A 12428-nucleotide genomic window follows, 5' to 3' on the forward strand; every position below is an offset into this window, starting at 1 on the left:
AAGCAACAATTTAATTTTGGTATTGTGATGAGCGGATAATTTATACGCCTTTTGGCATTATTTTTAGGTAGTTTTTAATATGTTTTAGTTACTTTTTATAATATTTTTATTAGTTTTTATGAAAAAATCACATTTTTGGACTTTACTATGAGTTTGTGTGTTTCTCTATAATTTCAGGTATTTTCTGGCTGAAATTGAGGGACCTGAGCAAAAATCTGATTCAGAGGCTAAGAAAGGACTGCAGATGGTGTTGGATTCTGACCCTCCTGCACTCGAAGTGGATTTTATGGAGCTACAAAAGCCCAATTGGAGCACTCTTAATTGCGTTGGAAAGTAGACATCTTGGGCTTTCCAGCAATATATAATGGTTCATACTTTTTCCGAGATTTGATGGCCCAAACTAGCCTTTAAATGCCAGCCAGAGACCCTTTTCTGGCGTAAAACGCCAGAACTGGCTCCAGAACTGGAGTTAAACGCCCAAACTGGCATCTAAGCTGGCGTTTAACTCCAGAAAAGGCCTATGCACGTGTAAATCTCAATGCTCGGCCCAAGCACACACCAAGTGGGCCCCGGAAGTAGATTTCTGCACTCTCTGCACTTAGTTACTCATTTTCTGTAAACCTAAGTTACTAGTTTATTATAAAAATGACTTTTAGAGATTCATTTTGGTAACTTATGACATTTTACATCTCATATTGTATCTTGTACGGCTTGAGTCTCTAAACTCCATAGGTGGGAGTGAGAAACTCTGCTGTGTCTCAATGGAGTAATGCAATTACTATTGTTTTCTATTCGATCACTCTTGGTTCTGTTCTAAGATACTCACTCGTACTTTAATATAAAGAATATAATGATCCATGACACTCATCATCATTCTCCAATTTATGAACGCGTGCTTGACAACCACTCCCATTCTATCTGAGCTCAACGTAGTCATTGGGCGACAGCTTGAGTGCGTATCTCTTGAGTCTCTGATCCACGGATTTGACTTGCCTCTCCTAACAACAGAGCATTCGAATTCGTGAGATTAGAACCTTCGTGGTAGAGCCTAGAACCAATTGGCAGCATTCCTAAGATCTAGAAAGTCTAAACCTTGTCTGTAGTATTCCGAGTAGGATCTGGGACGGGATGACTATGACGAGCTTAAAACTCACGAATGTTGGGCGCAGTGACAGTGTGCAAAAGGATAGAGAGATCCTATTCTGACACAAGTGAGAACCGACAGATGATTAACCGTGCAGAAACTGTACCTGGACCATTTTCACTGAGAGGACGGATAGTATCCATTGACAACGGTGATCCACCAACATACAACTTGCCATTGAAGGAAGTCATGCGTGTTTGGAGAAGAAGATAGTAGGAAAGAAGAGATTCAGATGACAGAGCATCTCGAGAACCTCAACCTATTCCTCATTACTGAATCACAAGTGCATTTCATGTTATTTACTTTTCATAAACAAAATCATTTTTATCATTAATCTCTTGACTAAGATTTACAAGATAACCATAGCTTGCTTCAAGCCGGCAATCTCCGTGGGATCGACCCTTACTCACGTAAGGTATTACTTGGATGACCCAGTGTACTTGCTGGTTAGTTGTGCGAAGTTACAAAGGTGTGATTGCAATTTCGTGCACCAACCCACTAAAGAAATTCCTATCCAAGAATTAAAGGAAGCCAAGGCTCATGTAAAAAACCATAGAGGTTCCCTTGCATGCACTCCTGTAGTGCATGAGTTTTGATGAATACACATCCTCAGATGAGTATGAGAAAGGGAAGAGCAAGTTGCTCAGTACCTAGGAGCTCTTATGAAGCTGAATGCCAAGCTGTTTGGCATAAAACCTATGGAGGAAGAACCTCCAATGCTTACCAAAGAACTCAATGCTTTGGTACAACAGAAGCAACCTCAGAAGCTTCCGGATCCCGGTCGCTTCCTAATTCCTTGCACCAAAGGCACCATGACCTTTGAGAAGGCTCTGTGTGACCTAGGGTCAAGTATAAATCTTTGAGGTACAAGCTGCAAATATCTTACTAGAGATGACAGACAAATCAATGAAAAAAGCATATGGCTAAGTAGAGGATGTATAGGTAAAGGTTAAAGACCTCTACATCCCTGCAAACTTTATAATCTTAGATACTGGGGAAGGTGAGGATGAATCCATCATCCTTGGAAGACCTTTCCTTGCCACTGCCAATGCTATCATTGATGTAGCTAAGGGAGAACTGATTTTACAACTAGGGGAGGATCACATCTTGTTCAAGATGCCTCACCCCAACCCTCCCTCTGAGAAAAGAGAGAAAACTGTTCAACACTTAGTGTTCCAACTAACTCTTTCAGTGCAGAGCTTTACTAAGACCCCAAACACCAATTCTAAGTTTGGTGTTAGGCAACCATCAACAAGCACTGTGAGCAAAGGCACTGACGGGTGGTGGAAATTAGACCAATTAAGAATTCAATATAGGAAATACGTTGCGAGTATAGCTCCTAACCAGCAAAAATCCGCCTCATCAATTTAGAAAGGTTGTCACAAAAGTTTAGAATAAAAATACTGGGAGTATAAGTCCCAGGTCGTCTCCCAACGAGTTGATAAAAAGGTGCTAATTTATTAATCAGGAGTTTTCTGGGTAATTTTGAGTTTGGGCAATGAGCAAATAAATAATTGTAAATTAAAGCAATGAAAATTAAAAGAGATTTATAATATTCTAAATAAAGGGCCTTGACTGGGGGAATGATTAATCGAAAGTTCTATCCTTGTTGGAATTCTCTCAAGTGTAGTGTAAAGAGGTTGTTATTTTCACTTAGTTAACCCTTACTAAATAAAGGAAAGTCATGTGATTGAGTTAACTCTTATTCGCAAATCCTAGTCCTCTCCCTTGGGAAGGTCTAGCATTAGTAAATACAGAATTAGCCAACAACTTCCAATTTAACTAATCACTTGAGCATTCCAACTTAAGTGTCTCTTTTTAATCAACCCCATGTCAAGGTGGGAATCTACTCCATTGACATGAAAATTACTTGCACAGAATTAAAAAGGAAATAAAAGAAAGACATGATAGACAATAACTGCAATTTAATTAAAAATAAAAGTAATCCTTTGCATTAACAATCTATGAAAATAATCTAATTGTAACTCTAAACAAGAATTAAGAATATGGAATAAATAAAAGAGTAAGGAAACAAACTAGAATAGTATCTTAAACGGAGGTGATGACTCTTCAATATCCAAAGGCAAAAGCAATAAACTATGAAACTATGAATGTAAAAGAAAACCTAGAGGAAGAGTAAGTTTCTCTCTAGATTCTGATCTAAAAACTAAAACTATGCTAATGAGAATCTGTGTTGAGTCTCTACATGTTCCCTGGCTCTAGTCTGTGTTTCTGGACCGAAAACTGGGTCAAAACTCGGCCCAAAATCGCCCCCAGCATTTTCTGTTATTTCTGCAGATCGCGCATGTCACGCGTACGCGTCAGTCACGCGTGCGCGTCTTTGTGCAAACTCCAATCCACGCGTACGCGTCAGGCACGCGCACGCGTCGCTGCAAATTTCTCCATATCGCGTGCTCGCGTGAGCCATGCATGCGTGTCGATGCTCGCTGGTTATCTCCTTGGTTTCTTATGTTCCTTCCATTTTTACAAGCTTCCTCTCCATTCTCTAAGCCATTCCTGCCCTATAAAGCCTAAAACACTTAACACACGGATCACGACATCAAATGGTATAAAGGAGAATTAAAATACACAAATAAAGGACTTCTCGGAAGCAAGTTTTCAACCATAGAACAAAACTAGGAAGGAATTGTAAAATCATGCAAATCATATGAATAAGTGGGTAAAGACTTGATGAAACCACTTAATTAAATACAAGATAAACCATAAAATAGTGTTTTATCAGGCACTAAGAAGAAAGTACCTAAAGGCTGGAGGGAGAAGAAAGTCCCCACTAAAGGCCTCTCACCTGGCATGAGAGTTGTCTTCACCAAGAAGCCAGTCATACCACATACAGTGAGTCATGTCCTGTTTCTAGAGCATGTGGAGCTCATCCATGAGAAGACAGGTAGAAAGTTCACTGTACGGGGCGAAATTCTGAGCCCATATCCATCTCCATAAGGAGCTAACCGTCAAGCTAATAACGTTAAAGAAGCGCTTGTTGGGAGGCAATGCAATCCGGTTTAGTAATTTTTATTTCTTTTAATTCCTTAAGTTAATTTTCTTTTAAGTTATTTCTTTAGGATCATGATCATGTGCAGCAGTAAGAACAAAGACAGAAAGGTTCAGCAATGAAAACAAAACACTCTAAATGGAGTGTCTTGCTAGCGTTGAACGCTAGCCAGGGAGCACTGGCTGGGCATTTAACGCCCAAATTGGCAGACTTGCTGGCGTTGAACGCAAGCCAGGGAGCACTGGCTAGGCGTTCAACTCCCCAATTGGCAACATAGCTGGCGTTGAACCCAGCCAAGAGCATAGTGTTGGGTGTTCAACGCCCATGAAGAAGGGCAAGGAATCTGAATTCCCTAACCTCTCAGGAACAGTCGGTCCCACAGTATCTTTACCTACCACACTTCTTCCCTCTTCTTTTTCACAATTCCCCATACACTTTTCCCTATAAACCATAGCCCAATCACATCCATATCACTTCTCCAAAACCATCATAATTACCGCCAACACCCACCCACTTCAAAATCAAATTTCCCTCCCATTTACCCCACCCATGACCGAACCCTACCCTAGCCCTCTCCTATAAATACCCCCTCTTACTAACCTTTCATACACACACTTCATACACTCTAAAGCCCCCTTGGCCGAATAACTTATCTCCCTTCATCTCCATCTATTTTCTTCTTCATCTACTCTATTTGCCTCTTTTATTTATTTTTGCTCGAGGACGAGCAAAGCCTTAAAATTTGGTGTGGGAAAAGCGTTGCTTTTTGTTTTCCATTACTACTTATGGCACCCAAGGTTGGAGAACCCTCTAGAAAGAGGAAAGGAAAGACCATAGCCAACACCTCTAAATCTTGGAAGATTGAGAGATTAATCACTAAAGCCCACCAAGACCACTTCTATGAAGTAGTGGCAGAGAAGAAGGTGATCCATGAGGTCCCTTTTAGGCTTAAGAAGAATGAGTATCTGAAAATCCGAAGAGAGATCCGGAGAAGAGGTTGGGAAGTCTTAACCAATCCCATCCAGGAGGTTGGGATCTTAATGCTGCAAGATTTCTATGCTAATGCATGGGTCACGAAAAACTATGATATTAGTGTGAACCTAAATCCCAAGAATTGGAGCACCATGGTCCAAGGGAGAATCTTGAACTTTAATCGGAAAAGTGTGAGGTTGGCGTTTAACTTGCTTTTGATACACTAGAAGAGTCAAATTTGATCAAAGACTGGATCAAGTGCTCTCAGACATTTGTGTGGAAAGAGCACAGTGGAAAAGGGATTCCCAAGGCAAGCCTACTCAACTAAGAAGGCTTGACCTCAAGCCCGTAGCTAGAGGATGGTTGGAATTCATCCAACGCTTTATCATCCCTACTAGCAATCGGTTAGAAGTGACCATTGACAGAGCCATCGTGATTCATTGCATCATTATTGGGAGTGAGGTGGAAGTACATGAGGTGATACCTCAAGAATTGTACAAGATAGCTGAAAAGCCTTCCACCAAAGCAAGGTTGGCATTCCCTCACCTCATTTGTCACATATGCAATTCAGCTAGAATTCTCATAGAGGGAGATATCTTCATTGAGGAGGACAAGCCCATCACTAAGAAAAGGATAGAGCAAACTAGAGAGCATGCACATGAGTCTGTGCAACCGCCTCAGCAAGAAATTCCTGGGATACCTCAAGGGATGCGATTTCCTCCTCAAGGCTATTGGGACCAATTGTTTATATCTCTTAGAGAATTGAACACTAATATGGAGTAATTGAGGTTGGAGCATCAAGAGCATTCCACCACCCTCAATGAAATAAGAGAAGATCAAAGGGCTATGAGAGAAGAACAATAGAGACAAAGGCGTGACATTGAAAAGATCAAGCACTACATTAGATCCTCAAGGAGGAGTAGTAGCCGCCATCTCTAAGGTGGATTCGTTCTCCTAATCCCCTTCTCTTATGTTATTTTTTTGTTTTCTGTTATCTCTCACCTTACTTAAAAGAAAATTTTACTTGAAAAGAATTGAGAGATACATGAATTTTGAGTTCTATAATAAGAATAGCCAATTATTTTGATGTGGTGGCATTGCTTTTATTTTCTGAATGTATGAATGAACAGTGCATATTTGAAATTGGATTTAAGAATGTTGGCTCTTAAAAAAATGATGAAAAAGGAGTATTATTGTTAATCTGAAAAATCCCAAAAATTGATTGTTGAAATAAGAAAAAGCAGCAAAATGAAAAAGAAAAAAGCATGTCGCAATAAAAGAAAAAAATATAATAATGAATATATATGCATGCGAAAAAAAAGAAGAGAAAAAGTAGAAAATGAAATAAATAGAAAAAGCCAATAGTTCTTTAAACCAAAAAGCAAGAGCAATCCAAAGATCCAAAGAGTGTGCTTAAGAACTCTGGACACCTCCACCTGGGGATTCTAGCAAAGCTGAATCACAAGCCTAAGGGGTTCACCCATTTAAGTGTCTGTGGCATTTATGTATCCGGTGGTAATACTGGAAAACAAAGTGCTTGGGGTCACATCTAAGACTCTAAAAATCTGTGTTCAAGAATAAAAAAGAACTAAACTATGAGAGTCAATAATATCATCTGGATTTTAAGTTCCTAAATATGCCAACACTTCTGAGTTTTAATGGATAGTGAGATGCCAAAACTAATCAGAAGCAAAAAGCTACTAAGTCTTGCTCATCTAATTAAAACTGAGCTTCATTTGAAACTCTGAGATTTATTGTATCTTACTCTTCCTTTTATCCTACTTTGTGTTTAGTTTCTTAGGGACAAGCAACAGTTTACGTTTGGTGTTGTGATGAGTGGATATTTTATATGCTTTTTGCTATCATTTTCATATAGTTTTTAGTATGTTTTGTTTAAGTTTCATTATGTTTTCATAAGTTTTAGTGTAAAATTCACATTGTTGGTTTCTACTGAGTTTGTGTGTTTTTATGCAATTTCAGGTATTTTCTGGCTGAAAATAAGGAGCTAGAGCAAAAGTCTGATTCATAGACAGAGAAAGTGCTGCAGATGCTCTCAGGATCTGACCTCCTTGCACTCGAAAGAGTTTTTCTTGAGCTACAGAAGTCTAAATGGAGCGTTCTCAACGGCTATGTAAAGCTAATATTTAGGGCTTTCTAGCAATGTATAATAGTCTATACTTTGCTTCAGAATTGAAGGCTCAAAACTGGCGTTCAACGCCAGCCATCTGCCCTATTCTGGCGTCCAACGCCCAAGGGAGGAGAGACCAGCGTCCAATGCCCAAGAAGGTGCCCCTAGCCAGCGTTCAATGCCCTAAGACCCTCCTAGCACCTGGCTTACTCTTTTGCTTAGCCTAAATACTCACTAAGTGGGCCCCAGAAGTAGATTTTTACACTAGAAGACTGTTTTACCCTTCCTATGTAATCCCTAATCATTAGTCTAGTATTTATTTGAGAACTTTTATACTTTTTAGAGAGATTTGATCACTTTTCGAGACCTTTGACACTTTACACGTTTTACATTGTATTTTCTATCAGTATGAGTTTCTAAACCTCCTAGGTTGAGGGGAGGAGCTTTGCTGAGTTTTATGTATTAATAAAAGTATTACTGTTCTATCTTCAATCCAAGTTTGATTCTCTATTCTGAGATGTATCTTCATTCTTCATCCTTATGAATGCGTTGAACTAGCACAAGGTTATCTCATTCTACATGGGTTCAGAGTGAGTCTTTCATCGGACCATGATCAACCACTAGCTTGATTATACAACTCTTAGATGGCTAATCCACGACTTCGTTGGGGACTTCTCGAGACACCAATTCAGCCGAGGTATGGGGAGATTAGAGTCTTTGTGGTTAAGGCTAGAACAAAAGGCGCAACATTCTCTTATCCGAAAGATTCGACCTTGTCTATGGCGTTTTGAGTAGGATCACTAAGGGGAATGGACTGCAGGAGCTTCACCATCAATCAGACTAGATCCGCACCCTTGAGGTTCAGCACTGGAGGAGAATCGGCGACCTCTCAAGAAAGGCGTTGATCACATACAGCCTGCCATAGAAGAAGTCATTCACAGTTGGACGAGACAGTAAAACCGAATTGATCCAGAAGAATAAAGCATCTCTGAAGCTTTAACCATCTTCTTATAATTGCGTTCACCATTAATTGAGTAACGTTATCTTTATTTTACTTTTATGCATTTTAAACAACCAACTAACTTTTCTATCCACCTGACTAAGAACTACAAGATAACCATAGCTTGCTTCAAATCACAATCCTCGTGGGATCAACCCTGACTCACTCAGGTATTACTTGGACGACCCAGTGTACTTGCTGGTTCAGTTGTGTGAAGTGTAATTCCGTACACCACAGAGCCAGAGGAAATCTCACGGAATCTCTTGAGCAAGAAGCTAAAGATACAACTATGACAACTAATCCAAACGTTGGAAGAGACACAAGGAAGGTCCTTGGCTCTTACACTGCACCTACATCTGACTTCTATGGTACCTGCCATAGGTGCCCACAACTTCGAGCTTAAGCCTCAACTAGTTGCTCTGGTGCAACAGAGTTGTCAGTTTCATGGACCTCCGCAGGAGGACCCCAAAAAATTCATATCAGATTTCCTGCAAATCTTAGAGTAAAGCTTTGGCTAGATTCTCAGCCAAAGGAAATCCTGGACACATAGGAAAAGGTGGTTAATGGATTTCTAACCAAGTTCTTTCTACCTCAGAAGCTGAGTAAGCTTAGGGTGGAGGTCCAGACTTTCAGACAAAAAGAGGAAGAGTCCCTCTATGAAGCCTGGGAGAGGTACAAGCAGCTGATCAGGAGATGCCGTCCCGACATGATCTCAGAGTGGACCATGTTGGAGATCTTCTATGATGGCCTCTCTGAGATGTCCAAGATATCATTGGATCACTGATGAGCGGATATTTTATACACTTTTTGGCATAGTTTTCATGTAGTTTTTACCATGTTTTATTTAATTTTTATTAAGTTTTTACAGGTTTTAGTGTTAAATTCACATTTTTGGATTCTACTTTGAGTTTGTGTGTTTCTATACAATTTTAGGTAATTTTTAGCTGAAATTGAGGAGCTGGAGCAGAAATCTTATTTAGAGACAATGACAGCACTGCAAATGCTGTCCAGATCTGACCTCCTTGCACTCGGAAGAGATTTTTTGGAGCTACAGAAGTTCAAATTGAGAGTTTTCAATAGCTATGGAAAGCTTACTTCCAGAGCTTTCCAACAATGGATAATAGTCCACACTTTGCTTCGGATTAAAAGGCCCAAAACTAGCATCCAACGCCAGCTTCCTGCCCCCTTCCTGGCCTCCAGCGCCCAAGGAGCAGAGCCCAACATCCAAACGCCCAGAGAGGACCCCTAGCCAATGTTTCACGCCCTAGAGACCTCATAGCACGTGGATCTCATCAAAGCTCAGCCGAAACACTCACCAAGTGGGCCCCATAAGTGGATTTTAGCACTAAAAAGATTGTTTTACAGTTACTAGTCATTAGTTTAGTATTTAAGAGTTATTTTACATAATCATTCAAACAATTGGACACTACATTCGAGTTTAACATTGTATTTTCCATTCAGTATGAGTTTCTGAACCTCCTAGGTTGAGGGGAGGAGCCCTGCTGAGTCCTATGAATTAATAAAAGTATTACTTTTTCTTCTTCGATCCGTGTTTGATTTATTCTAAGATGTATACTCGATCTTCAACATGGTGAATAGGATTATTAGTGATAATCAGCTCTGTTCATCATACTAAGATGACCGTGCCTGACAAACACCCGCGTCTACTTGGGTTCGTGTGAATACGTGACTGGAAAGCAAGTGCCAACAACTATGTTTATACATCTCTGAGACGGCTAATCCATGACTTCGTTGGGGACTTCTCGAGACACCAGTTCAGCCAAGTTTTGGGGAGATTAGGGTCTCTCTGGTATAGGCTAGAATCCAAAGAAGCAGCACTCTCTGATCCGAAAGATTCGACCTTGTCTGTAGCATTTTGAGTAGGATCGCCAGGAGAATGAACTGCTAGAGCTTCACCCTTCGTCAGATTGGATGACCACGGCCAATGGCGTTTAATCTGTACCAAAGGAAATCAATGACCATGGCCCATGATGTTGATCACATACAGCCTACCATAGAAGAAGTCATTCACAAGAAAAGAAAATAGTACTACCAAAATTAATTCAGAAAGACTAAGCAACTCCAATCCTTCACCTTATCCCTATTACAGATTCCATTTAATTTACAGAGTATTTTATTAGTTATATGTCTTCATAGTTTCAGATCCCACAATTCCAACAACCTTCCGATTTCGCCTGACTAAGACCTATAAGATAACCATAACTTGCTTCAAACCAACAATTCTCACGGGATCCACCCTGACTCGCCCAGGTATTACTTGGATGACCCAGTGCACTTGCTAGTATAGCTGTATGAAGTGCGGGGGATTCATGCACCATTCACTCTGATGGTGGTTCACTCCACATGAAGAAGACGTCAGAGGAGGCGTAGGAGCTCATTGAGATGGTTACCAACAACCAATATATGTACACTTCTGAGAGAAACCTTGTGAACACTAGGACTACTCAGAAGAGAGGAGTCATAGAGGTGGACACTCTGGACACTATTTTGGCTCAAAACAAGCTCATGTCCCAGCAGATTAACATGATCTCCCAACACCTAAGAGGGATGAAAGCTTCAGCTATTACAATTCAAAAGGCATCCTATGAAAGAGATGCTGGTAACAATACTTGGACTACTATAGAGGAAGTAAACTACATGGAAAATTCCTCCTTAAAGCCCAATAATAATCCCTATTTAAACACTTTTAATCAAGGATGAGGAATCACCCAAACTTTGGGTGGAGAGATCAGCAGAGGCTTCAACAAGGCTTCAACAATAATCAGGGTGAAACCAATCAAAACAAGTTCAATAATAGATAGTTCCAATCCTTTCAGCAGCAAATGGAGATGCCCACACAGAGCCTCTCTGACCTGGCTTCAATAGTATCTAACCTCTCCAAGACCACTCATTGTTTCATGGCCGAGACTAGGTCTTCCATTCGGAATTTGGAGATACAGGTCAGTCAGTTGAGCAAGAGGCTACCTGAGGAACCTTTCAACACTCTTGCAAGCAACACTGAATTAAATCCAAGGGAAGAGTGTAAGGCCCTCACTATGGAAGCTGAGGCCAAACCCAAGGAGGAAAATACTGTTGAGGAACTGAAGGAGAACAAGGCTTAGGAGGAGACTGGGAGTGTACTCACACATGCCCCCATGAAGATGAAGGAGCTTGAAGACCAACACTCTCTAGACGTGCAAAAGGAGCCTGAGGATTGGCAACTCGCTCAGTTCTTGGCAGTCCTCAGGAAGTTTCAAGTTAATATCTCTTTTGAAAAGGTATTGGAGAATAAACCCCCCCTATACGGCATGTTTAAAAAGTGTGATTTTTGAAAGGACGGCTTTGAAGGGGGAAGAAACTATGATGCTGACCAAGGAGTGCAACGTCCTTGTGCAAAGAAAGCTGCCTCAGAAGATGCCAAATCCCGGAAGCTTTCTGATTTCCTGTACTATAGGGATCATTACATTTAAGAAGGCCTTGTGTGATCTTGGATCAAGCATAAACCTGATGTCTTTCTCTGTAATGAATAAGCTGGGAATTCAAGAGGTACAGCCTACTAAGATCTCACTAGAGATGGCAGATAAGTCCCTGAAAAAGGCATATAGACTGGTGGAGAATGTCCTTGTAAAGGTTGAAGACCTTTACCTCCCTGCAAGCTTCGTGCTACTTGACACTGGATAGGACAGGGACAACTCTATCATCCTTGGAAGTCCCTTCCTATCTACTGTGAAGGCCTTGATTGATATGGAGAAAGGAGAGCTAATTTTGAGTCTATGGGAGGATCGTATCCTGTTTAAGATTTTCAACCCTCACTCTCTCTTGGATAAAGGAGGTATTACTATGCAACACTTAGTGTTTCAGCCTTCTCTCTTAGTGTAGAGCCTTACAGAACCCCCAGAAATCAAACCTAAGTTTGGTGTTGGGTATTCATCAACAACCACTGATGAAGGAAGCACTATGAAGAAAGTACCCAAGGGCTGACGGAACAAGAAGATCTTAACTAAAGACTTCTCACTTGGCATGTGAGTTATCTTCACTAAAAGCCCAGTCATTCCACATACTGTGAACCGGATCCTATCTTTGGAACATGTTGAACTGATTCATGAGAGCACAGGAAGGAAGTTCACCATAACGGGTGAAGATCTGAGCCCCTATCAACCTCCGTAAAGGAGCT

At 40.7% G+C, this 12428-nt stretch overlaps 1 protein-coding gene across 1 annotated transcript; it reads left to right on the forward strand.

Moving 5' to 3' along the window:
- LOC107620727 lies at positions 11410-11935 on the forward strand. Its single transcript, XM_016322853.1, has 2 exons — positions 11410-11532; positions 11603-11935. Exons 1-2 carry the CDS (start codon positions 11410-11412, stop codon positions 11933-11935), a joined length of 456 nt encoding a protein of 151 aa, XP_016178339.1.

Source organism: Arachis ipaensis, chromosome B10 (assembly GCF_000816755.2).
Source record: "Arachis ipaensis cultivar K30076 chromosome B10, Araip1.1, whole genome shotgun sequence".
NCBI lineage: Eukaryota > Viridiplantae > Streptophyta > Magnoliopsida > Fabales > Fabaceae > Arachis > Arachis ipaensis.

Bases quoted from the DNA above. Each gene is read 5' to 3' on its own strand.
- LOC107620727 (XM_016322853.1), top strand. From the start codon at position 11,410: ATGAAGATGAAGGAGCTTGAAGACCAACACTCTCTAGACGTGCAAAAG. The intron at 11,533-11,602 runs GTATTGGAGAAT...ACGGCTTTGAAG, and splicing joins TTAATATCTCTTTTGAAAAG to GGGGAAGAAACTATGATGCT.